Source organism: Cladophialophora bantiana (assembly GCF_000835475.1).
Source record: "Cladophialophora bantiana CBS 173.52 unplaced genomic scaffold supercont1.25, whole genome shotgun sequence".
Classification (NCBI taxonomy): Eukaryota; Fungi; Ascomycota; class Eurotiomycetes; order Chaetothyriales; family Herpotrichiellaceae; genus Cladophialophora; species Cladophialophora bantiana.
In genome coordinates this window covers 195,381-220,435 of record NW_015971599.1, presented here as the reverse complement: position 1 = coordinate 220,435, position 25,055 = coordinate 195,381, and the positions used below count along the sequence as shown (strand labels likewise).

The 25,055-nt window shown below is 51.5% G+C and overlaps 12 protein-coding genes across 12 annotated transcripts; 5 read left to right on the top strand and 7 right to left on the bottom strand.

Annotated features, from left to right (window-relative positions):
- Positions 1-792: 792 nt before the first annotated feature.
- Positions 793-1,495, top strand: Z519_12013 (uncharacterized protein; the record flags this gene model as incomplete). Its single annotated transcript, XM_016769721.1, has 2 exons — positions 793-877; positions 933-1,495. 2 exons carry the CDS (start codon positions 793-795, stop codon positions 1,493-1,495), a joined length of 648 nt encoding a protein of 215 aa, XP_016614046.1.
- Positions 1,496-1,821: 326 nt separating this feature from the next.
- Positions 1,822-2,100, bottom strand: Z519_12012 (uncharacterized protein; the record flags this gene model as incomplete). Its single annotated transcript, XM_016769720.1, has 2 exons — positions 1,822-1,935; positions 1,999-2,100. 2 exons carry the CDS (start codon positions 2,098-2,100, stop codon positions 1,822-1,824), a joined length of 216 nt encoding a protein of 71 aa, XP_016614045.1.
- Positions 2,101-2,670: 570 nt separating this feature from the next.
- Positions 2,671-4,217, bottom strand: Z519_12011 (uncharacterized protein; the record flags this gene model as incomplete). Its single annotated transcript, XM_016769719.1, has 3 exons — positions 2,671-3,813; positions 3,863-3,939; positions 3,980-4,217. The coding sequence occupies 3 exons, from the start codon at positions 4,215-4,217 to the stop codon at positions 2,671-2,673; spliced, it is 1,458 nt and encodes a 485-aa protein (XP_016614044.1).
- Positions 4,218-7,952: 3,735 nt separating this feature from the next.
- Z519_12010 (uncharacterized protein) lies at positions 7,953-9,039 on the top strand (the record flags this gene model as incomplete). The annotated part of the gene is made up of 2 exons (XM_016769718.1): positions 7,953-8,001; positions 8,072-9,039. 2 exons carry the CDS (start codon positions 7,953-7,955, stop codon positions 9,037-9,039), a joined length of 1,017 nt encoding a protein of 338 aa, XP_016614043.1.
- Positions 9,040-10,760: 1,721 nt separating this feature from the next.
- Z519_12009 (uncharacterized protein) lies at positions 10,761-11,798 on the bottom strand (the record flags this gene model as incomplete). The annotated part of the gene is made up of 1 exon (XM_016769717.1): positions 10,761-11,798. One exon carries the CDS (start codon positions 11,796-11,798, stop codon positions 10,761-10,763), a length of 1,038 nt encoding a protein of 345 aa, XP_016614042.1.
- Positions 11,799-12,472: 674 nt separating this feature from the next.
- On the bottom strand, positions 12,473-13,943 carry Z519_12008 (uncharacterized protein; the record flags this gene model as incomplete). The annotated part of the gene is made up of 2 exons (XM_016769716.1): positions 12,473-12,624; positions 12,683-13,943. The coding sequence occupies 2 exons, from the start codon at positions 13,941-13,943 to the stop codon at positions 12,473-12,475; spliced, it is 1,413 nt and encodes a 470-aa protein (XP_016614041.1).
- A 683-nt stretch (positions 13,944-14,626) lies between these two features.
- Positions 14,627-16,246, top strand: Z519_12007 (uncharacterized protein; the record flags this gene model as incomplete). Its single annotated transcript, XM_016769715.1, has 1 exon — positions 14,627-16,246. One exon carries the CDS (start codon positions 14,627-14,629, stop codon positions 16,244-16,246), a length of 1,620 nt encoding a protein of 539 aa, XP_016614040.1.
- A 532-nt stretch (positions 16,247-16,778) lies between these two features.
- On the top strand, positions 16,779-18,056 carry Z519_12006 (uncharacterized protein; the record flags this gene model as incomplete). Its single annotated transcript, XM_016769714.1, has 1 exon — positions 16,779-18,056. The coding sequence occupies one exon, from the start codon at positions 16,779-16,781 to the stop codon at positions 18,054-18,056; it is 1,278 nt and encodes a 425-aa protein (XP_016614039.1).
- A 231-nt stretch (positions 18,057-18,287) lies between these two features.
- Positions 18,288-19,191, bottom strand: Z519_12005 (uncharacterized protein; the record flags this gene model as incomplete). Its single annotated transcript, XM_016769713.1, has 2 exons — positions 18,288-18,614; positions 19,021-19,191. The coding sequence occupies 2 exons, from the start codon at positions 19,189-19,191 to the stop codon at positions 18,288-18,290; spliced, it is 498 nt and encodes a 165-aa protein (XP_016614038.1).
- Positions 19,192-20,020: 829 nt separating this feature from the next.
- Positions 20,021-20,509, top strand: Z519_12004 (uncharacterized protein; the record flags this gene model as incomplete). The annotated part of the gene is made up of 1 exon (XM_016769712.1): positions 20,021-20,509. The coding sequence occupies one exon, from the start codon at positions 20,021-20,023 to the stop codon at positions 20,507-20,509; it is 489 nt and encodes a 162-aa protein (XP_016614037.1).
- Positions 20,510-21,263: 754 nt separating this feature from the next.
- On the bottom strand, positions 21,264-23,149 carry Z519_12003 (uncharacterized protein; the record flags this gene model as incomplete). Its single annotated transcript, XM_016769711.1, has 3 exons — positions 21,264-22,469; positions 22,525-22,687; positions 22,740-23,149. The coding sequence occupies 3 exons, from the start codon at positions 23,147-23,149 to the stop codon at positions 21,264-21,266; spliced, it is 1,779 nt and encodes a 592-aa protein (XP_016614036.1).
- A 369-nt stretch (positions 23,150-23,518) lies between these two features.
- Positions 23,519-24,648, bottom strand: Z519_12002 (uncharacterized protein; the record flags this gene model as incomplete). Its single annotated transcript, XM_016769710.1, has 3 exons — positions 23,519-24,266; positions 24,313-24,404; positions 24,457-24,648. 3 exons carry the CDS (start codon positions 24,646-24,648, stop codon positions 23,519-23,521), a joined length of 1,032 nt encoding a protein of 343 aa, XP_016614035.1.
- Positions 24,649-25,055: the final 407 nt, after the last annotated feature.

The following is a 25,055-nucleotide window of genomic DNA, read 5'->3' as shown; positions in this document are numbered from 1 at the left end:
CTCCTTATCTCTATCGTTGCCTTACAGGACGTAGAGAGGAGGCAAATGACCCTTGACGAGGACGTCGCCCCTACCTTTCACGAATTCAAGAAGACGCCCGTCCTTAGAGGGTTCGACATGGATTCAGGTGAACCCATTTTCGAGAAGACGAAATAAACACACTTCAGTATGTCACGCCTTGCTCTCCAAAGATCCCCCTGTGAACATACGTTAAAGCAAAGGAAGGGGTCTCCTGATGCATATTTGCGAAACGGGGTACGATGTTGCGGCCCCATTATCAGCACAAAGACGCGTTTATCGCAAAACATACCGTACTCCGTCACGGTCGCTGCCCCCTGCATATTGAACGTCGAAGGCCAAGAGCAGGCTAAGTCTTTGTCACTGCCTACACTTGATTCGCCGAGAACTGGTCCAGATTAGCCGTCCACAATCGGTTCTTATTGGCATCCGTCGCTTTCCCGTTGCGCCCACTTGCATGATTGTCTATATCCACTCAGTCCTCGCCCTCATTCACTATGGATAGGAAAGCCGTGACATCAGCTAAGGATTCTGCCTGACCGGCCAGGTGGCTGAATGGGTCTTGGCACATGTGTGACCTCGTGCCTTTTCCATAGGCAGGAATGGCAGGTATCAAAGGTAACTATAGTCCAAACCGAGGAACCGAAGACCACAGATAGTTTTGGTGATTATATCTACGAGGCTACCACCCCAGACCTTGACCTTCACCTTTCGGCAACGCTTTTGAACAAATTCCTATTGCTCTCCGAAACACTCATTTCAACGCCTACAAAAATGAAATCAAACGCTCGAAGCTCCCGTGTACAGCATGGGAACGTTTATGGGGGTGATGATGGACAGAGAAAGCAGGAAATTGAACGTGAGTTATTCTGACTCGGTCGTCTTGATTCTTTCTGTACTTACACCATGAACAGCCACGCTGATGTGGATGATCAACTTGGCAACAGTGCTTCAAAACCAGGGAAAATATGAAGAGGCGGAGAAGATTGGCCGGGAGGCCTTGTCAGGCTATGAAGAGGCAATGGGCCTGGATGAACAGGACACGTTGACGTGCATGAGCAACCTGGCGACGGTGATTCAAGTACAAGGAAAGTACGATCAGGCAGAGGAGATGAATCGGCGCGCCCTGGCAGGCTATGAGAAGGCTCTGGGGGCAAATCATCCTCACACCCTGAGAAGTATGAGCAATCTGGCAACGGTGCTTCAAGACCAAGGCAAGCACGTCGAAGCCGAGAGGATGAGCCGGCAAGCCCTGGCAGGATTTGAGGAAGAATTGGGAGCATGTCATCCTGACACGCTGACCTGCGCGAGCAATCTTGCGATGGTGCTTCACGATCAACAAAAGCAAGCAGAAGCAGAGGAGGTGCTGCGCAGAGCGTTGGCAGCGAGAGAGAACGTCCCAAGAGAGGACTATCTCGACGCCCAGTGGAGGGGACGTTGTACGGCACCACAGATGGTTGCCAAGTGCTTTTTGTGAATTGATGCCCTATTTCCACCTCTTCACCAACCACTGATACTTTAGATACTTCATGCCATATTACAAGACGGAGAAAGAGATGGAGCAAGAGCTTCCATTGAATCCAAATCGCCTCAACTAGACACGTAAAATGCCTGCGACCTCCACTGCCGAAAAAGGGCAGCGCCGATCGAAAGACTGGTAGATGCGGACTGAATACCCTGAGGGGCGCTAGTGGTCCAAGAGACCGCAAAACACGCAACAGATAATGCACTCGGTGCAATTACCACCTTGTCTGCGAGTAGTTCCCCCCGATCGTATTCTCCGATGTTGCTGTGAAGTACCTGTCAGATTCCTATCGAGGGCAGATTCTGTAATGATATGACTCTCTTTTCACGGACATTCTCTTTGCTTCCCGTCTTCTGAGGTTCAAAGACCATGCGAGTCGAGGCGGCTAGATCCTGTCGTCCTGATCAGCGCAATCCCGCACGACACAAGCGTACTTCGAGATGTCTTTCACGTACAGCTTCTTCGGAGGCATTTGCTTGTTCTGTAGAGGGCAGGAGGTCACCTTGCCGCGATAAGGACTTTAGGGTTGACGAGAAAGCTTTGGTGGTAGCAGCCATCGTGATTCCTGCAACGGAGTCGTTTCCTTAAAGTAGAAGAGGGGTGTGATATAGAGCTGGTGTGAAGATCTGTCAGGATACAGACACTGAAGGCTTTTCTTTTTATGCTCTACTGCCTACTCGCAACCGTCACGGTGTGCCCCTTTGTCACGACGTAGAGTCGGCCTGCCAGGGAAGAATTTAGGTGTTTCTGCACAGAGCCTGCAGTCCCGTGGGGCCCATTAGTTGTTATTCCACCAAGCGCCCCCTTTTGTGTCTAATGATGTAGGCTCTCGGACTCGTTTGTGAAAGGGGGGAACTCTGGAGCGGGAAAGGCTGACACTTAGTCACTCATAAGATTCCATTGGCCTATTCAATTCCTCGACACACCATCTTTGACCTATTCTTCAGTCTCAATATCAACGGATCGATTCTTCCAGAGGTGTTACCGCATGACAGGCCCATCCTTCCTCCCCTGTCGCCAGTGGGGAGATGAAGGATCTTTCTCGCACTGAATTACACTCTTCGCTAGCCAATGATTTGCCGCGATCATAATCGAACTTTGTTCTGTATCACTCTCGTTGAATTGGACTACATGTACTTTGGCGGAGGATCATCCCAGACTGTTTTCCACGTGGCCTCGTCAGGCTGAAAATTATCAGGCTCGGAGACTTCGAAAGGCCCATCTCCTAGTTCACTGGACTGAGCCTGGCTTGAAGGAGTCGGAGCCGACACGATCTGAATTGGCACTTCCAGAACAAATTTTCCAACGCTAATCCCAGTGGCTTTCAGCAGGATGACGAGGCTATATTGCCTCGCTGCGATAGCGCTGCAAAAAGTCGGTGTGACGTCGTTGGATACCTTGACGGGGAAGGAGATATTGCTCTGCCACACTGCTACTGGCGTTGGACTGGTCTTTGCGGAGTGGGTTTTGTGTCCGACTGTTGACCCAAGGGTGCATTTTTCGTCACTTAATGGCACAGCATTAGACTCTATAAGGCGCCAAGAGGTCAAGGTTCGGTTGACCTGCTCCAACTTCAAGACCTGGTCATGAAGTCGATGCGGGTCGTTCGCCGTCAGAATAGATTGCGCAGGGAGCTTCGGGAATGGTCGAGTAGAATAAAACGTTTTTGCTCGCAGCCCCGGAATGATTCTGAACCCGATTCTCTGCAGAAGCGTAGCGAGCCCCTGAGGATCAACGTTGCTTATGGATGCCGTGACACTGAACCGAATTGTTACTTCGGTGGTCCCGAATGGATGATCATCAACCATCATTACCGGGGCAGGCTCCTGGGTTCCAACAACCATCGTGTATTTTTGGAAACTGAAGGTTGATGCTCGAAACGGATGGCTTTGCTTGACGATAAAATCATTGAGCCAGTCTCCAGTGTCGCATGGAGGGAATACTTCGGGGGCGGGACGGATGGGTATCTCTAGTTGTTGGCACAATTTGATCGTCCCTTCCAGCGCTTGCGAGTCCGTGAGAGCAGCCACAACTTTCAGATTGTATTCGATTTGTGGTTGAGCGTAGGAAGTGGTGCCCGCATCATCCGTCAAGGTAGGTCCGTGACGAAAGGTTGGTGGAAGGGAAAGACATTGCCTCGGGGCACTACCGCTTCGTGGTGTCGCCCATTTGGAAATGATGAAACGAAACGGAGAGGAATAAACATAAACTTCCGCGCGTGTGTCGTTTGATATTTCAAAGTCATTCAGGTCAAGTGATTGAGTCAGAAACTGGAAGACCATCATTAACTCCACCCATATTCACTGGTCCCTGACATACTTTATATGTTGACTTCCGGGTTATAATTTTTCTTTGATCATCCTTCCCGACGCTTTGAGTATGAACTCGGGATTCCCCTGCGGTAGTTCGACGTGTTAATCAGGGCTTCCTGCATACAGCTCCTTAAGTACGTGCCTTCAAAAGTAATCTGAATATGTTCTATAGTAAGTGGTACCCTACTCGTGAGCTTCACCACCCCACTGAGCTCCTGAAGTGGGCTCCAAACGTCAATATTTGATGTCTTTTCAGGGATATCAGCGTGAGCGGAGGCCGGACTGTTCACTATAATGACAATCCTGGGTGCCGAGTCCGGGCCCGGTAGGTTAGGTAGATCTTGAATTTCCGTGTTATTCATATGAAAACAAAACGACCAGAGATGAGGACTGCTGTACATTCAACGAGTATGTTTTTCTTGGAGAGGGGATGATAACTGAGTTCGTATGAGACAGGATAACATAATAATATTTCATGTTGTTAATAGCGTCCTAAAAGGATACCGTCCCCAGCCTAGGGTGTTTCAGATAGACCCATGGTCAAAAATAGGGAACCATTTACCCACTCGACCGAAACCAGCCGCGAGTCGAGAAGGCAATGGGTCAAGAGACACTGTCTTGTGATACTGAGGCGTTGACCGGTGAATCTGTGGCACCGCCCAACTGGCTCGGACTGCCATTGCCGCGTCATACGAGACAAGGAACTTTTGGCAAATGGCCTACAGCGACAGGCATCCTGCTTAGGAAGGGAGAGAAACTGGACCAGTGGCAAATAAGATGTTAACAATGACAAAGTGTTGCTGAGGTTTGGTGCGGCAATTCCGGGGCATCGATGTGGTTGTCGTTCAATGCCCTCTACCTCGAAAGGCGTCTTCACAATAGCTCTTCGCTGGACGTAACGGGTTGGATTGCTTTGTCAGTGCTTGTGGTTTATTGGTTCTCACTCCCCCCGTCCCCAGCCAGGAAATTTCACCAGCGCTATCGCTCGTGGACTAAAGCGCCAAGAAGGGTTACTTGAAGCTTGGCGGAATACCCAGTACCCCGCGTAACCCACTCGCCCACTACCTTGTTTAGCGTCGAGTCGTGTCAGCGTGTCCAGGACCTCGGCAGGACTTGACAAGAATTTGACCGTTTTATTGCTCCCTTGCATCTTCAACGCCAAGGACAACGGTGGACATTCCTGAACCCCGGCACGCAAGAGACGGATCACCAACGGGGGCCGACCTGAACCTTGCCACCTCTGTTGGGCGCTCCTCCGATCGATATCCCATTCTTCTTCCGAAACCCGTGGGGTTGAATTTCCATAAGGAGAGGCTCAATACTTCCCGACCACGCGGCTGGCGGATTGGCTGCGGAAATAAGCAATACGAAAAGCCGCAAAGATCGAGTATTTCGTAGACGAGGATTTGTGCCAAGTGGCAAAATCGTGATATTAGGAGGTACGGAGAGAATATAACCCAACCCGGAAGAGACAGAAGCTGCATATCTGTCCACGAGGTATTTCCACCCACAGAAGAGACCCTTCAGGGTGCGAGAGAATGTGCAGGAGAATCCAAGGTGATGCTGAAGATAGGCTTGAGGATGAAAGGGGTGTTAAGGATTGCGGGGAAGACGATATTAAACTCCAGTGCGTCTCCATCAACATAGAACAACTTCCGAGATACAATATGCTTTCTTTTCTTGTCTCAAGAAATATCTCGATTCTTCTCCGTCAAGATCTGGTCACGATAACCCGGAATTGATGATGAGCACCTTGGCTAGCCAGAGGGCTTCGTTAGAGCTGCCTCCCTCAAGACCGGGCATCCAGATTTCGCCAAAACAGGTGGCCTGCATGTCTTCCACAGACTGATTGAATGGCTGATATCGACAAAGATGAGATGGAGTGTGCCAATTCGTCCAGTATCAGGGACCTACGCAACGCAGTAGGTACAAAGGAATTGGAGTAGCTGAATGCCTTGTTCTATTCACGTAGTCCTATTGACAACGACTCAACGCTTAAGAAAAAGGAAGAGTTCTCTCTCAGCCGGTTCGGGTGAGAGAAGACTCTTATAGCTTCCCCTCTTTCTGTCACGTGAAAAGGGTAAGGTAGCGTTAACCGATAGCCTTGTGCTTCAACCATCCTTTGCCTTATCCTTTCCTTTGCCTTATCCTTTTCTTTCTATACCGTCCACCCGATTCGGGCGGAGGGCGTAGAGTACTTGGGGACAACGGTGGGCTCGTGACACCTGCCCAATACAACGCCGTCTCCAAATGCTATTATTACTGTGACGACACTCGTTTCAGGTCCTTCTCGACACGACCTCCCACCAAATGTTAGCAATCAACTTCCGACCGGACGAGGTTCGCAGGTGGAACAATCCTCGCCCTCAGGACTTCTACAGCTACGGGAACATATCCAAGAATGGCTGGTTCCGGCTGCTCGTCGTTGCGCCCTCCCTCGACCCGGACGAAAAAATCTGCTGCGCCCTTCTCCCAGAACGGCTTACCTAGAATGTGAATTACGACGCCCTCTCATATACATGGGGCGACGAGAAGGTAGAATATCCCATCCTCATCAATTACAGGGTTTTTCGCGTCCGCAGGAACTATTCTGTGCCCCCAGAGCGCTCCGTAGCGCACATGAGTCGCGAATACTGTGGATCGACGCCATTTGTATTTATTCCTATCGATCCAGAACTAAATGCCGCAAAAACCTAAGGTTTAGACCTCGGTTTTGCGAGGAGGTTAATTTACGATCAGGAGCCTGATTGCGATCCTATACTAGCACACCTGAGCAAAGCACAGAATTACGATAGGGCCTAATCCGGCCCTTTAGCGATCGGTTAAGCGTACCCCTCAGCATTCATTTGATTCAGAAAGCCTCTGTGAATTTGGCTAACCCTTACCCCTATGCTGCTGCCTAATTTTCCTTGGTCGTCGTACGTACAATACGGTTGTACCCTTGACAAAGGCCATCAGTGTGGGCTAAGGCTGCCTATAGAAGGCCCGCCTTTTCCCGAAGCTTTCAACACCTAGTGTGTTTCCATCAGAATCAACTAAAAGATCGTGCTCAACCGCCAGCCGTTTACGGCAGACAGTTACTCTCGATGTGTCAATTAGGGATATCCTTTGAAACTGTGATTCCCATCCTTAGCAATTTCACCATACATAATTCCGTCCACGTAAGCTTCTCCCGCAAAATGAAAGTTCCTGTTTCTCATGGGGCGTAGGATATAAGGCATCTTCGCACCAACCAAGATCCATACCTCATCCCCCTTTGACACCGGCCGTTGCCAGCCTCCAATCCGCCCATTTGTCATTCGAAATAGCGCACAGCCCGTGTTGGACTTCAATACAGACAGAGTGACCAATCAAGGCAATTGCAAAACGCTGCAAAGCTCACCAGAGCATGCCGAAATTTCCCGACTTATCGTCTTCCAAGGATCTCAGCCATAAACCGGCCCTGCTTATTATTCCTGGCTAGGGTAATTTGCAAATATTCCCATCGAACCGAAGTGAAAACCCTCAGAAATCCAGGTTGCCTCTTGAGGTTTATAAGTCGCTTAATGTCCACGCACTTTTTATTCCCCCTCCTAAAGCTTATAAGCTGTGAAACTCGCGTAGTTGGCCAGCGCACTTGGTGACCGACAGAGACCATTGATTACCTAATGAATTTGTAATAAACTAGAAACAATAACACCCAATGGATACCCAATGATCATCTCACCGGTTGCGCCTAAAATTGGGTGAAGTTCAGCCACCCTGAGCCGTATCACATACTGCCCCACCCAGTTGGAACCGGCTTCCATAATCAATTCCTCTCAATGGAAGTGCAATTTCCTGTCGTTGACTATCGCGATTCTATATTCGGGTAATATCCCTGTTAATCGCACGAATATAGGAGGCACAATTCTATCGCTGTATTACTTACAACTTCTTAAAATCGTGAGGCATGTAACGTGATGAGTTACCTTCTCCAGGCTGATGTTACAGCTGTAGGGGCTCTGAAGAGGAGCCATAGAACATTAGCAACACGTATATGGGTATTTGCCCACCTGGCTTATCAATTTCGAGGCCTGTCTTCACAACGATCGCCTTTTCGACGTCCACGAACGACCATGGCTGGTTCAGCCCCCCCCTGTCAAAGAGGAACAGCATTTAGGTCGGGTAAGCCATGAACCTCTTGTATTCCTAGGTACTCTTCCCGTTCCCTGTTAACAGCCTGAGCTGTCCTCAGCACCCACGGGAAGTTCCAGTGCCTTCTCGTCTTTGGTTGATCGCAGCATCCGGGCTTGGGCAACACTAAACTACGCCAACCTCGACGTCGACAAAGCATCGGCGACTGAGCGCCACGCTGAAAAATTGCGCAATTTAAGTTCGATCGATGATCTTCTGCTTGGCCGCGAGTATTGGTTCTTCCAATCACGCGAGTCCTTCCTGCGGCAGGAGCGACTGATGAAGTGGAGCTCAAGCAACTTAGATCAATATGTTCTTTTTCCGATTGACTACGGCTTTGTCAATAACAAAGACTGCTTTTTCGTCAGCCACTACTGGCGTACGTCGGACCACCCGGACCCGGACGGTGTGGACCTCCGAATGTTCATTCAAGACTTGAAGGACGCGGAATGGTCGTATATCTGGGTAGACTGGACCTGTATGCCACAATACGACGACGGGGCTCGAACCAGACTTGAAGAGTACTACTTCAGAAGGATGCTCACATGCATTCCAATGCTCGTGCGCGACTGCGCAATGGCATGGCGTTATCCATCCTTCGAGCCCCGTGCTTGGATTCTGTACGAAGTGGCAGAATATGTCCTCAATCATCGAGAATACGTCAAAACGCCTGACAACAGCCTGTTTATTCAGCATATCGTCGAAATGTTGGCCTACAACGTCCGTCGGGTACTCGACATCCACAATTATCGGTGCACGAATAAATCTGACATGTTGTTAGTGACGGGCTGGCTAGAAATACTCAAGATCGTGTATGGGATCTTCCCTGATGACGTCCAAACTAGACAGGAGGTTCTGGATCAAATCAATCAGCCCTACACAGGGACATATGCCAACCCATTCATGGACCTCAAGATTGATAAGGCCAAGGGCGAGGTGCATCATAGGGGAAAGGTGTACTCGTTCACCCCAGTCTTTCACCTCGCCGCCCATACCAGCCTTCCTCTCCTCCAACACGGCGCTACATGAGAGGCACAAAGACCTCAGGAGGCTTTGCTTCGGTGCTGAAAGACATAATCAGGGCTGAATAACCTAACAACGGCATATGCATCAAAACCAATCTGTGAACCGGAGAAAGCGAGTGCGGAAGCAAGACCTCGCTGCTTGATAAACCCAACCAATGGCGAGTGGAAGAGATGCTGGCATGCGATCGTGTGGAGTATTAGGTTGAGCGAAGAATCGCACATGTTGAGTCGTGAAGGTAGTCCCCGGCGCGATTCACGTAAAACCATTGCCGAGATGTGATTTGAAAGATGAGTATTTTGTGAATTTCTGTTTTAGAGGTCGGAGCAGATTTGGAAAACAAGGGAACGGAGGGAACTGGCAGCCATGCGAGATCCGGGAGGCTTCCCGAGCACCTGGCATGAGGTTGACTTGACGGCTTCGCTCATGAAGGGATGCGGCATGTGTAAATCAATCAGATGTCGCCGAGCGTGGTTCCCAGGTTGCTCTGATGGATAAAGTCTACTCGGCAGCACAGAAAGTAGTCATCTGGCTCGGAGAGGGCAACCAACGCACGGAGCTTGGAATGGAAACAATTGCTCTGATTCAGAGGAGGATGGTCACTGAGACACACTCGTTGCCGGTTGATGCGTCAGACCATGAGCAGTACCGGGCTACGGCAGATGTCTTTACAGAGTTCCTTGCTTGCCCAGACTCAGAGAGCCGGGCTTTGGGTGTCGTTGCCCTGTACATCAGGCCTTGGTGGCGTCGTGGGTGGACGATACAAGAGGTTGCACTCGCTCAGCTCGCCGAGGTACATTGTGGATGCGAGCATCTAGCCTGGGAGCAATTTGCGCTCTTTTCGAATTACTTCACAATGCCGCTCATCGTTGAAGTTTTTCGACGCCACATAGCTCGCACCGACACAGGACGTCAAGCACTGGGAGGCCTACCATCCACATGATGGTCAAGGAGCGGGATCAAATTCGACTGGACGTGCCTGACGAAGCGATTCCACCCGTGACTCCGGAGCAAGAAGAGCATCTCATTCGAGTTCTGGATAGTCCTGGTGCCTCCCGAGGTTCCATGTCGCATCTATCCAATAGAAGCTTTTTTAGGGGGTGAAAGGGATATATAGGGCTAGCCTCCTTGGCGGTACAGAAAGGTGATATTGCGTGCGTTCTTCTAGGAGGTGACGTCCCTTACATTCTTAGGCCGCTGGACAATGGCAGGCATTCGATGCTTGGAGAATGGTAGGTCGTCTTTTATTCTTCGCATGCGGAAACTACTAACTGTGCCCCCCGCTATCTCCACGGTATGATGGATGGCGAAGGCAATTGAAGGCGCCGAAAAAGGAATCTTCGCATATGGCAAGTTTGCGATTGTGTGAAAAGGATGAGACGAACTTGAATGAGGAAATGTGATTTACGACTACAACGTGCATCCGGCTTAATTGGTATGATGGCTTTTGCCAGTTACTTCTGAAAGTTTCTATGTAGATTATGGAAAACATCAGAGGGGTGGTTAGTAGCGTAGCTGACCTGGTTCATTAAAATACCACAAAGCTGGTGTTGTATTTTCACCTCTTCGAGGCTGTGGAGGATCTGTTGGCGTGGAACGATACATGCAATTTTGCCCGGAAAGCAAACTCGAGTCACAAAGTCCAAGGACCAGGCCGGGCAGTGTCAGGCCAGAAAGAGTCAGGGTTATGTCCATACATGTATCTCGCTTGGTTCAACACGTTCAATTCAGGGTTGTCTGGCCTGTAGCGTCCCTCGGGCCTTCCTTCCAAGCATGCGTTCCACCTGTTCCGGGTCCTCGCTCGCCGCAGCCTCGTAGGCCCTTCTGTATACCTCGTATCCCTGGTGGAAAAGAGGCATCTTGTCCACCCAGCCCGTATCCTTGCGTATTTTCTCCGAGCCGACCCATTGCGGAAACGTGAACAATGACAGAACGTACAACCCAAATGTTTCCTCGTCCTGCGGTAAGAGGTCTCGAAATCGCACTTGAATCCCGTGGCTCTTTTCAATGGCCGGCACGATCTCGCTGAGTGTCTCATACCGATGTCCGGAGATGTTGTATACCTGGCCCGCCACGAGCTGACGGGGTGCGGTCGCAAGGGTCAAGTAGGCAGCCGCCACGTCTTCGACGTGGGTGCCATGCAAGATCGCGTTGGGATCTGCAGGGAGTTCCAACACGCCTCCGTTTTCCTTCTTTGCCTGCTCGGCAAGGGAGAAGAAGTAGGAGTAGTAACTACCGGAGCGGCCGTATAGAGTCGTCGGCCGAGTCACAACACAGTCGAAGTCCTTTACGTGGGTTGTGAGCATGTCCATTGCAGCGTCTGTTCGCGGTCGTAGTAGGTCGGGTGGGTTGAGAGGACTATTTTCGGTATGCGGTTCTAGTCCTTCCTCGCCGTGCATCGGCGTCGTGCCGTAGTCCTTGCAACCGCTGCTGAAGATCACGAGAGGTTTGACGTTACGGTGAGCCATTGAATGCTGGCAAATTTGATGGATCATTGAAAGCCTATTTTGGTGGTGGGGGACGTAGTTGGAGATGTCCTCGTCACAGGTGATAATCACGTCGACTGGAGGTAAATCTGAGATGATGGCGGATGCATCTGTCGCAGTGCCAACAATTGGGATGACTTCTTCTCGCATGAGGCCTCGGACGCTTCGAGTACTTCGTATCAAGCCGTATGTTGTCCATCCGTCCCGCGAAAATGCTCTTGCGACCGCGCTGCCAATAAAGCCGTTAGCGCCAGTAATGAAGACTGTTTTAGATGGCATTTTGGTAATCAAGAAATTCAAGTCTGAAGACTTGCCGGAATATGGATGAACCAAACCGCCACCCAAGACGAGTGCTCACGACGTCTACTTATGCTGCACATGGACCTCGATAATTGGACCTATTGCTTAGAAATCAAGATCTTTGAGTATTGTGCGAACGTAGTGAACCGGGTCGGAAGGAGTTGGTATGAAGGGGTCAATAATAATGATGGTAGTTTGAAAGCATTTCACTTCCACCGGCGATAATAGTATTAGAGATCATCCTGATACGGCGGTACTTCCGGGCCTGTTTGACCGACTTTGACGCCAAGAACCGGAAACCCAGGGGCCTTGGAGCCATGTACCGAGTATTATTTCAGTACTCCATATCGTATATCGCTATTGTCATCCTCAACTCGATCACATTAGCCAAATCATTCTCCAGTGGGCGCCTCGGCGCTGATAGCGGAGTACAGAAGCAGTTCAACACGCGCCTCAGCTGAAGCCATATTCCAGAGAGAAAGGCACCTTGGCAGATGGAAAGGTTCACAGAAGGCGTTCTTGCCAAAGCGGTCTCGGCGCTGGATATAACCATTATAATTATTTATCAATTGCTCATAGGCATGACCGTGCGCTGGTGATGGGTATAGACAAGAAGCATGACACAAAGGTGGCATAATCATAGCAGGCCTCTGTCACATGACAACACATCTCTGCATCTGAGCATGCTCGTACGCGGCCCCCCACTGATCAATTCCGGCTGCGATCTCGTTTTGCTTCTGCTTCTCTTTCACATCATTTTTGAAATTGGCTTTGAGGAATTGGACCATTTCTTTGTCGATGTTTTCTGGTGGAAATAGTCAGATCAGATTTCACAGGGGCACAATTGAATGGGGATGACTTACTTTCAGTGGCCTCCATGACGACCTCCTCTCGACATAGAGGACAGGGATCTTTCTCCTCCCTTTGCAGAACAATCATACATCGGATACAAAATAGGTGACCGCACCGTAATCTGATGGGTCTCCACGAGATGCTGAAACATATCGGGCACAGGTAATCATTGAGCTGTGGGATAATTCTCAATACTTCTTCCGAAATGGTGAAGCACGTGGCCTTGGCCAAATCCTCGACCATGAACGGAGAGGTTTTTGTAAGTGATCGTGCCACCGAGGATTTCGCATGTAGAGCCGTGCGCTTGTCGAATTTCTTCATGATCTTGTTAAGAGCAGTGCGATTGATTTCTTGGAACTTGATTAGCCGCAGGAGGTTGACGTTGATCTGGAGGAAGCGAGACAAAGCGCCATCGGCTTCCTTTCCAAGCTTGAGGACATCCTTCTTCCGTTGTGCCGCTAGAGACTGGCTAAAAAGTTGAAATTGGTTTTGAGCATGTGCCGCATCTCGGGCACCTGCATCGGCCTCGTGAGAGGACAGGAAGACTTCGGCGTCGGAGTAGAGTTCGAAAATCTTTCGCCATGCTTCGACCTCCTTTTTAGATCGTTTTGAATTACTTGCTCGTAGGGCCCGGAGTTCGCTGCCTAGCCGAGTGATTTCTTCTCGGAGACGTGCGTCCTCTGCCTGTTGCAGGTCATCTAGGCAGGTCAATTCCCGACGTAGTGTTTGAAAGAACTCAGAATCTGCAGTCAAAGGCACTTCCACCGTGTCTAAATGTTGCTGTTCATTGTTCAATGATTTTCCACTCTCGTCGGCCGCAATGGTCCACACAGGGTCATGATCGCCAGGTAATCTGGGTTGTCCGCTTGGAGATTCCTCCTGGGCCTCGGCGCGATCAATGCGAGGGTTTGAGGACCTGGCAAGACGTCGTAGAATCCTTCGAGTGTCGGGACTCAACCATGCGTCCATAGGAGAGCCATCACGAGGGTCCACGACGATTGTCAGCTTGGGTGTGAAGCTGACCCTTTCACCGTCCTCGACCGTATATTGTAGCAAGCTATCAGTTGTACGGCCGTCCAGGTCCGAACCAGTGGAGCCAACGTGCTTCCACAGGGCGTCAAGGGTGTCTTTATCCAGCCCCAGGCTCAGAAGTTCCTGTTGCACACGTTTGATGCATTTCTTGAGCTTCTTGTAAGAGATGGCCGAGTTCACCCAGTCAGGAGGATACTCGCCGCGAGCGAGGGCCGCTTCAAAGTCCTGGCCGAACTTCATCGTGAGGCATTCTCTAAAGATAGAGGAGAGGAGACGGTTGAATGAGAAATCAAGGTTGCGAAAGAAGTGGTAGCAGTTGTCGCGTGCTTATTTTCCATCTTCGGACGTGCGCCCACTTCGTGGGGGGGAGGAGACACATTAATACTCTTTTTGCTGGCGCAACCCCAGACCGTTAAAATTGCCACGCGCCATATATGGGATTTGTCGGAAGTAAGAACCGTGGGGAGAGAAAAGACTGCGTTCCATAGGATGTTCTTAGGTGACAGATGACTGCGCAGACTGCGCAGACTGCGTCGCGTGGAGCCAGCGAAATCAAAGATCCGAAAGTCGACGTCAGAGTTTTCACTGCCGTGGCGCGCAATTGGCCAAGCAATATCCACACGTGACACATCCTCGATCCAGCCTTGCGCTTTTAGGCGAGGCGCGCTTTAAGCGAGGCTGCCAAGGCCAGAATTAAATGGCGCATGAATAACCCACCAAGACCTACTGTATCTAGTTCCTGACAAGGCTTGAGATCCATTCCACAATTTCGCCGGCCAAATTCCTCCGTCATCGGCGGCTCAAGTGCTCGAGTAGTTGTGGAGGCGTCCGGTGTCGTGCGGTGACGCTTGTCGATTTCTGAATGGATTCGGTCCATTGAACCACTTTTTTGGATAACGGAGAACCTTCTCCCTCCCCCAGCCATGGGTCAACGGCAATCCTCTGGCAGCGCTCCCCAAGATCAAGGCCCAGCCAAAGCCGACTATTACGATCTCCTAGGCGTCGAAAGAACTGCGACCGACGAGGAAATCAAGAAGGCATACCGTCGCAAGGCCCTCGAGTTACATCCTGACCGAAACTATGGCAACGTCGAAGAGACTACGAGACTTTTCGCCGAGATCCAGTCTGCCTACGAAGTCCTCTCCGATCCGCAAGAGCGTGCTTGGTATGACTCTCACAGAGATATCCTCCTACGCGGAGACCAGGCAGCTGGCCCAGGCGCAGATGAGTTCTTCTACAACATTCGGATGACAACGACGGAGGAAGTGTTGAAATTGATGATGAAATTTAATGGTCGATTGGAATATAGTAACGCCCCTAGTGGATTCTATGGTGGACTGAACGACTTCTTCAAGCAGCTTGCGAAAGAGGAGGACGCTGCCTGTCAATGGGGGAACGAAGATCCAGTGGAGTATCCCGAGTTTGGGCTTAAGGACGACGATTATGAGGATGTTGTCCGCCCTTTCTATGCCGCGTGGAACGGGTTTGCCACCAAAAAGAGTTATTCTTGGAAAGACCAATACAAGTTATCAGATGCGCCGGATAGGAGGATAAGACGGCTGATGGAGAAAGAGAACAAGAAGATCCGGGACGAGGCTATACAGGAATACAACGAAGCAGTCCGTTCTCTGGTCGCCTTTGTCCGAAAACGTGACCCTCGCGTTCAAAACAACCAGAAGTCCGAAGCTGAACGGCAAAAAGCCCTTCGAGAGGCTACCGCGGCACAATCGGCACGATCAAGAGCAGCACAACAGGCGAAATTTGACGCCACTGGTGCTGAGGCAATAGCCGAATGGGCCAAGTCAAGGGCGAAAGATGAACATGAAGGGGGATTCTCAAGCGAGTCCGAGGTTGAGGAACACGAGTATGACTGTGTGGTCTGCGACAAGACTTTTAAGAGCGAGGCTCAATTCAAGGCTCACGAGAAGAGCAAAAAGCATATCAAGCTGTTAAAGCAACTGCAAAAGGAAATGCGCAAGGAAGGCGTAGAGTTGGATCTGGAGAATGAGCACAGAGCCCCAGAGCACGAGCATGTGGTCACTGATGGGGACGAAGTCCACCTTGAGCGGGCTCACTCGCCCCGTGGCAAGACCGATGTTCCTGAAGACAAGACAGATAACGCAGAGGTCCAGCTACAAGTAAATGGAACCGCAGAAGCGGAGGAAGGCCATGAGACATCTGAGGCTTCAGAGGATGATGATTATGCTCCCAGATCGGACATTGAGCGGCGCCTGGGAGAAGAGTCCATGGACAAAGTCTCTGCAGCATTTGACGATATCAGTCTGTCAGGCACACCCTTAACTTCCGACCCTGAGGCGACAGCACAGCCAAAAATCGGCAAAGCGAAGCAGAAAAAAGCAAGGAGGGCTGCGCAGAAGGCAGCTGAGCAATCTGAAAAGGCTGTGGCAGAATTTCAGTGTGTTGTGTGCAAGGCCGAGTTTCCATCCAAGACGCGGTTATTCAACCACATCAAGGAGAAAAACCATGCCGCCCCGATTGCCCAAGTCAAAGGAGTCAAGGGTGGAAAGGGAAAAAAGAGATGATGATGTCTTTATGACTTGTGTTTGGGTCTCTGGCGAGGCTCCCCATGACTGCACGTAGAGAAGATATACCCCGGTCTTGTTGCATAGCGATGGCGTCTTTGAGCTAGAGAGTGGAATACATTAAGATATTGTCTATTTGTAGCTCCACATCTAGTCTTTCCGACTCGACGTCTTCTCTTTCGTTTGGTGGTGCCTGGGAGAGACTTGTGCTGTTGACGAGTGAGTGGCGGTCAAGGAAAATACCCAGCCCGCGGAAACGAGGCGTGCCCTTCCACCATAATATTTCGATTGTCGTCTTCATCTCTTCTGTTGTTCTACAGAAGCATGAGCCGTCGAACCATTTGCGGTCTCCGATATTACGGTCCGTCGTCAAGCGCGCCGCCGCATCAGGGGGATGACGCAGCGATCGTCTCTCGCATCTCCGTCTGCAGCGACTGAGGGAGCTCGCACGCACTCGGTAACGACTCATTCCAACTTCGAGTATTCCTGGGAATAAATTCAATGATTGGAACTCTGTCGGCTGAGATAAGCGATGGACACTCGCTGCGCAGATTCCGAGCTGCAACTCGACGTGGACCTCATGGTGCTGGAGTACACGCTCTTCCAGGCGGTTGAGGTTCACTTGGGTGTCTTGTCCGGCGGCTTCGAGGACGACGATGGCAAAATCCACGGGCTCCAGCGCGTGCTCGCCATCTTCGATTCCTTTATAGAGATTTTCAACCAGAGCCATCCCTCTCACGAGCAGTCTCCCGAGTTCAGTTTCAGGCTGCAGATTCTGGAATTCGTCGTCCTGCTATTGTGCCGTTGCTCTTCAGTCATTGCTATGGATCGTCCCGCGGACGACTTGTCCTCGATGCTCAGTGGGTACGCAAAGAGTGACCTACAGGCTCGTCGAACATGGCTCGCCGGTCGCGAGCGGGATTGCCGGAAACTGGGTAAGAGGCCTGCTAGGTGCTGTGAAGCCTACAGGGCCTGGGATTTGGAGCAGCAAATATACACTGCATGGACCGGCACAAATCCAAACTATGCGTCTTCTGCCTCTGAATACACAACAGGACCTCTACTCCTGTCATTGCTGCCTCGATTCATGGCCATTTCGGCACGATTTATGGAGGCAATCAAGCAGGGCCCGAGCGACATCTGGATGGACGTCGCGTGCGAATTCATGCTCCAGGCGAGTCTCGAGATGTTGCAGCGGCGAAGCCAAGATGGGGATGCAGAGTGTCTCCCCAGGCTCGAGGACTGTTTTGCGTGGGGATACATCGATCTCGATGTCGATTTCGACACGTCACTCTACGGCGATGCTCTTCCAGCTCCCGACGACGACGAAACGGCAGAGATGGTCAACAACCTCTTCCGCTCATCACTGGAGAGTAGTGGCCCCGATGCCGAGCTCCCGGACTGGACACATCTCCGCATTGACACTCTGCACGAATTTTCCATCGCCGCCGACACCGTTTCTTTTTTCGCTCCTCCGTCTTCGTCTCAGACCCGTCTCCTCCGCCTCTCGCGCCTCTCGCATAAATATCCCTACGGAGAATTCCAGCAGCGGCTCGTCAGCCTGGTCCAGAGAATATGGACCCTCAGCTGCCGCGACGAGATCCTCGGCAAGCCCGTGCTGGTCGAGATCGGCGAGGGACATGTGAGCGGTGTGGGCTTGGAAAGGGGCAGCGTGGATTTTGAACAGTTCGCCGCTCGGGTCGGGTTGGATAGGGGCTTCTTTGACGAGATCAAGGGCGATCATATCCTCGTGAGGAAGGCGCCCGATAGCATTGTACGACCATCGGTCTCGTCAGGGAACAGAACCTGAATGAGACGTATGAACAGCAGCGAGAACGTGAGCGTCTGAGACAGGCTCGCGGGACTGTCAACGGCGGGCTCCCGGACGTCAAATAAGATGGAAGTTCGAAGGGGGTTTCCACAACGGAGATATCGTTAGGGATAGGCAGGGCCTTTCTGTGCAGTTTCGACACCACTCACAGACTATATATAATATGATTGTATGTGCGTAGTTGCATATTCCATCCATCCCTCCCTCCCTTCACTGCGCATCATCTCCTTTCTTCCACACCTCCTCCTCAAACCCGTCCATCCACCGCGTATATTCCTCCCCACCATTCACCCACCCCTTGATCCCACCCTTGAGAATCACACTCTCGAGTACCGGCCCGGACGTTCGCGCTTTCTCGTTGGCGTCTGCGATGTAATCGGCCAGCCAGCCCGCGGCCCTGCTCCCGCGCCCGCGCGAGCTCCCGCAGTAGAAAATCACCAGCGGGATTTGGGAGGATGTGCACAGGTTGTACACCGTCGCGAGCGAGGGGTAGAGCGTCTGTGCGGGGAGGTTTATGGAGTGCTTGATGGTGCCGCCCTGCAATACAACAATGGTGGGGGGATTTTGTGTTAGAGTTGTGTTGATTTCGAGGGCTGACTGAGGACGGGAAGGAATTTGAATGAAAGCATGAATATGTAGAATCAGAGGGATTCCCTCGAGCACTTCCGTCTCTCCCCATTTCATGTCGATGCAGCCGCCCAAGTGCGCGCCGTGTACATTTGTATCGTCGCCCCAACCGACCATCTACCTACCCGCCCACTTTTCTTCCACGGGCCTGAGATTGGGAGCGAGATTATTTCCTCTCCGCTTCGTCTACTTCTTCCACTTCTTCCCACTCATTCTCTTTCCTTCACAAATCCACCCCTTCCCCGGGGACAAAAATGCCCCAAAGAACCGCATAGACAAGGGAAAAAAAAGGAGAAAGGGAAGGGAAGGTCCATACCGCATGATCATTCCTCCTCAGATCCACGAGCAGGAAATCCCGCCCTCCGCTCTGACCCTGCTCAAAGCGCTTCAGCAGGTCTTCGCGCGTGATGGTTTTGGGGTCCGTCTCTCGCGGGGCGGGGAAGTGGGCGTGCCATGGCGTTTCCCCTTGGGAGTTGGCCGTGGTCATTATTATTTTTTTTCTCTTTTTTTTCTCTCTCTGTTTTCTCTTTTTGTGGATAGGGGGAATATAATAAAAGACGAAGGTAGAGTGTGCTTTGGCGCTTAGGAGGAACTCCGTTCAGGCTGTGATGAATGGGATAGTGGGAAATGTGGGAAAGGAAAAGTGGTGCCTAATACATACCTAGGTACTTGGGCATGTAGGTTCTGGCGAGTCCTAGATAGTCTCGAGACAACGAGGAGAAGCGACGGTTCGGGCGGAACGACAGCCTCGAGATAATCTCCACCATGTCAATCAACCTGGTCGCCGGGGATGGAGAAGGTTTCTAGAACTTCGCTTTTTGAAATTTCTATGATACTCCGTACTTGCGAATACGAGCAACTCTCTACCCTCCTATATCAAACAAGCCGTGCCAAGATCTCTCGCGTGCTGGCGATCTGCGGTAACACACACAGTCGCTAATTGTCGTCTGCGCTTATTGCCCCTGTGGCGTCGCTGTGGCAGTTTCACACCACGCTCCGATCCTGTGCTGAGCCAAAGAGCATGAGATTGGAGGACGCTTGCAGTAGACCGATCATAGTTAAGTACATGTGTAGGTTTGTGGGGGCCATTTGTGCAATGCAATGTCCTGAACAGGCCATAGCTACAGCACGGAGAGAGAGACAGCCGCCCCTTGTCCTCCGATGCCACTCCTGATAATCTTTATATATGGCGAGGCTGTCCGTTCTGGTCTGGTCTCATTGGCAAGGTCAACTTGGATACCCTCTCCCGCCGCTGTGACAAGCATCGAAAGTCTTCCTCCCGGAAACCGTGACTAGACTTCCCCTCTGTTATCATCATGTCCTTCTATTCAGCAGCTCTCCTCTGCCTGGCCGTGTTGGCGCCCTTCGCACCCGTCCAGGCCGACTCGTCCGTCTTCTCTCAGTTCATCGGCGCCACTGTAGCGCCCACCCCGACCGACACCAGCGCCATTCCTTACTTTACCATCTGCACGAACTATCTCCACGGTCTGCCGGCGCTGACTGACCTTTCCCCCAGCGAGTCGACCCAGCTTGAGCAAGTGGCGGTTGACGGCGTGTGCCAATTCTGCACCAGCCTCGGCCAATCCCGCGTTGACTCGTGCTGCGCGCAGGCCACGTCCTCCGCCTGCTTCGACCAGTTTGCTGCCGCCAATGCGAATGCTGCGCAGACGACGCCCGCCTCGGCCAGTGCCACGCCTACCACTGCCTTGACCGGCGACTCAGGCACAACAGCAAGCAGCTCCTCCAACGCTGGTGTCATCGGCAAGGCAAGTCTCCGCAACTCATCAGCCGTGACCCCATGCTGACCTCCTTTCCAGAACAACGACCTCATCACTGGTTCCTTTGTCGGAGCTATAGTCGGCTTCGCTGGGTGGATATTGTAGGAAGGACGATACCCGGCGAATGAGGGCATAAACCCAAGGAAGAGAGCGCTGATAATTCATCCCAAAGAACGGTCGGATCAATCGCGTGGACGGGATTCTGGTAGACTGCAATACCTTGAGACATGTCATCCATGTCCTCCATAGACAAGATCGTGGTGAAAGTCGATGATCCACATGACAAGGATTCAAAATGGTGTGCAGACCACCTTCTTTGCATTCTGTAGGAATGGACCGGATACCCGATAGTCGACTGGGTAACTGAAGCCTCGGGGTTATGCCGTAGCAAATCCACAAGGACGACAGCGCAACCCTTCACACTTACTGGCCATGCTCTCTTTCCCAAGGCCAGATTCCAGCCAAGACGCCTGCGGGCACCGAACTCTCCCATTTGTCTCCGCCAAAATCATAAACGTATGTGGTTAATGATATCTCCCGGTATCACTCCATCGATTGCCTCGTCTGATCGCTTTCCCACGAAGCCGATATTCCTGATGTCTTAAAACTCATCCAACCGGAGATCGATGAGCACGGAAAGCCGCTTAAGACGACCAACGAGGGCCATTTCCCCTCCTCCGTTAGTCTCTTTGGACACTATCAGTTACCTCATACTTCTGTTGCCACAACATTTGATACCACCCACCCTCGTAGATTCCCATTCTTCTTTGCCATTCCGCTGTCAATCTTCTGGATACTCATACCTCACGTTACTCACAAAAGTCCCCGTCTCGGCATCATATCGTTTAAACCACTTCCCAATCTCGATGGGGAAAGCATTGATACGATCCTCCGTGATGTCACTGGCAGACAACAGCATCACGTTCTCTTCCGCCACATAGCGCGTCGACTCGTCCTCCACGAGTACGTTATAAAAGGGTTGATTCCTCCCATTGGGCAAGCGATCGACTTGGTTCATGGTGATCCACTGCTCTTGCATGCGACAGTAGGGGTCCCAACCGTAGATCACGGCCCAATAACCACGACGGCGGTGGGTAAAGACCTGCCCCACACTGTATTTCACTGCTGAGTTGCGAGGATCAGACCGGTATTTGGGCGGGCGTGACTCCTGATCCGACTCTTTGAGTTGGGAGATTAAATTGCGGTAAGCACGGGAGTCAGGTAGAGTATATGCAAGCGGTAGGATGTAGGTTTCGTATAGATAAATATCTAGGTCGAAATATTCGAGAAAGTGCTGGGTAAGGACGGAGAGATGTTGGCGTAAGTGGGCCGGGTGCCTGATCGGATGGGGTGCGAGAATAACGAGGGAAAATAAAGCTGCATAGGCAGCCAGGTTGGCGTTGATAGGATGTAGCGGTGGGTCGGGGTCGTGAGACGGTGAAGATATGATGTTGTGTGCAGTTCGAACTGAGAGGTCCCGGGCAGACGCCGCAGACAGATAAGTGGCAGCTTGGGCTGCCGTTGCGCTAGAGTTAATGAATTTGAGTTGTGTCTCCAACTTCGATCGGGAAATGGGTTCTGAGCTGTTGAATGGATCCATGTACAGGTGTGTCAGGCCAGACGGTGCTGGACTAGAAGATTCTGGGAGACGATGGCCATCAAGATCGAACCCTGGTGGAGGCTGCACTAGTGCATGGACGTGGAAAGGATAGCTACAAGGCTCGGCGCGCAGGTTGAACTGCCGAGCGACGTAGCAGAAGATGACGGCCGAGATGAGTGGGACCGAGTTTCTGTTTGTGCTGAACAGAGATACTCCGAGGAACATATGATCTAGGCTGTGGTAGTGTCGATTATCCTGGATCCCTACCCATTTGTTCTCTAGCAAATGCTCGGCGATGACACTCGCCCTCTTCCGCGGCGGCAGTTGGTCGATGGTGGGATGAGCCTCCCGGACGGAGACGACGTAGGAGTCTAGCCGAGCAAGGATCTGAGACGGGATTTAGTGTGATGGCAGCAAGAACGTGGTATGGTGAACCACTCACATCGGAGATGTCCCCCTCTGGTCGTTCTTCGAGGATAAACATATCGTAAGCCGCGAGCGATCGTTCAACCGCGTTCTCGTAGTTCCCGGCAGCTCTGATGGCAGTCCATTCCTCGACCGCTACCAGTCTCTGCACACAACCTAGAGCTGCGTGACTCCAGTATCTGCAGAAAGGTCAGAAGCATGGCCGCAATACGGGCTCGGATACACACTAACTTCTGGGCGAGATGGTTCGGAGAAGAGGACGCGTTCCAGAACATATCGAACAAATCGTCCTTGGCGTCGTAGCCAGCCTCCAGGATGACCTTCATCGAGTCAATTCGGCCGAGCTCTTCGATGACGATTTTGTCAATGGCTTCTCGAGTGGTCTTGGATGTTCTGTGGCGCTTTCCGAACAAGTCCTTCCACCCGGCAAAGGATCCATCCCGAAGCGTCGCCGCAAAGCGATGTCGGCGGTCCCACCACCTAAATGAGTCCTGGCAGTATTTCTTCCACAGAAGTGGCTCATTGGCGGCATTTGCAAAGCGGAGGCAGGTTTGTTGCAGAGCAATGTTGCTGTCAAACGGTAAGTATGACAATATGACCTGGATAACCTCGTCGGGGAGTTGGGTAAATGGCGAGCTCATTGCGCACTATGTCGTTGGGTAGACACAAGAGTGATGTGCATGCACGTTATCTTCATGAATGAGGATACGATGGCGTGGTGTATCTGTCAATGTTGATGTGGGTGATATGTGGTGGAGGATAAAGGAAGAGTGAGAGAGCCAGAGCGGGAGACTGAGACGAGACTGAGATATTACATAATACGGGGAAACTTACACGTCATGACGCCCGCCCAGAGCCAGCCAATCAAAGCACAGCCGACGGCTCGTACGTCCCTTCATCTCCACCCGAATATGGACCGGGCAGTACAGACTACTTGTAGATCCTGATCCTGGCTTCGAGGAAACGATAAGACACTTCCTAACTGTCTGGTAAAGAGGACACTCTCCAAACTAGTTAGCCAGTGACTGTCTCAACGTACCCTTTTCAGCATGAATCCTAACCATTTGCGCCAGGAACGGGCCCCAATCCTCCCGCGCTCTATCCATTTTCACTTTGTCCGCCTCCAAGCCCCAAGCATCGTTCAATGCCGTCAAAGACAACAACGAATATTCCAACGAGTTGGTCGTGGCGGACTCGAGTTGAGCCTGAAGCTCAGGGAGCACCGTCGCAATCCAGCCATCTCCATCATCCACCGTGCCTAGCTTCCGTGGAAGCCGTTCTAGCCCGTCCATTCTCCATACCACTCCTCCAGCGGGCACGTACGCGACGAAATGGAGACCGCTCTCGTCCTCATCAGATTCGTCTTCTGCTTTAAGTTTCTTCCGTGGGCGCTTTGCCATTGCTGCTTTTTTCTTCTTGTCGGCCGCAGCCATGTCCTGTTTGAGACGAAGATCGACGTTCATCTTGTCAAATTCCGTGGCGAAAGAGTTGTGAACGTCTCGGACATGGTCGAAGCGATCTAGGGCAAGGCCTCGTTCCTTGGGCGTCATCTCCATTGTGTTTGCTCGAAAATTGTTGAGCGTTTGACCTAGGTTAATCGTCGCGTGATTGTTGACAATGTTCATTAGAGCAACCGTAGCACACGAGTTGGATAGGGTCTGATTTGCGAACCAGACACCTGCCGGCGGCTCATTAAGGTCGTTTTCGGTTTCTGGGGCTGCCCATCGTGACAAGAAGATTAGGCCGTAAATGCTCTGCCTGCACCCTGATTAGTACAAATCATGGATGCGAACTTATTGCTTACGGTGGATACTCAAAGACGCTGTCAAGCGGCACCACTTCATTGACCTGGACATTTGGAACACCCCATTCTCGCAACAACGTGCTGAAGATAACCTATCTGAACGGTTAGTCGGGTACCCCCTAGCAAGTAGCGGAAAGGTATGACTGGATCATTTTCTATCTCTGCCCACCCCTTCCACGAAAACGTTTGATGAGTGGCCGCCGCACCATCTTCAGTAGTCGTTGAGGCGGTGTCCTGGGGCGTTGAGGTCGTTCTCGAACTCTGCTGACTCGGATCTCCTTCAGGTAGTGCATCGGCGGTTGACCCTGAAACGACAATATCTTCGGTGGCAGGCATCGTAGAAGGAATTTCAAAAGTAAGTGAATCTGTCTTCCAGAGTAGGATCAAGGACCAGGTTGAGAGAGACAAGTTGCGCGGGTAACGAGAAGAAGGGTCTCGATGAAATCTTAGCCGCCGAGACAAGCGGAGGCTGTTCTTGTTTGGCTAGGGCTGCGTGGACAATGTTGCCCCAAAAACAAATGGCTGGAAAGACCACCCTGTTCTCTCAGCTGTACAGAAGGAGGACTAACAGTATGGGCCGGTCGGAAAAGTGTCTGCTTTGTTGAACGAGAGGAATCTCCATCTGGACAAGTATGGACGTTCCCCCAGCTTTACACCGGTTTGGATCGGGTGTAGTAGTAGAGCCCGCTCATTTTTGATCGGTCATAGGGTGGACCAATCTCTGGGGAACGCGAAGTTGGTAT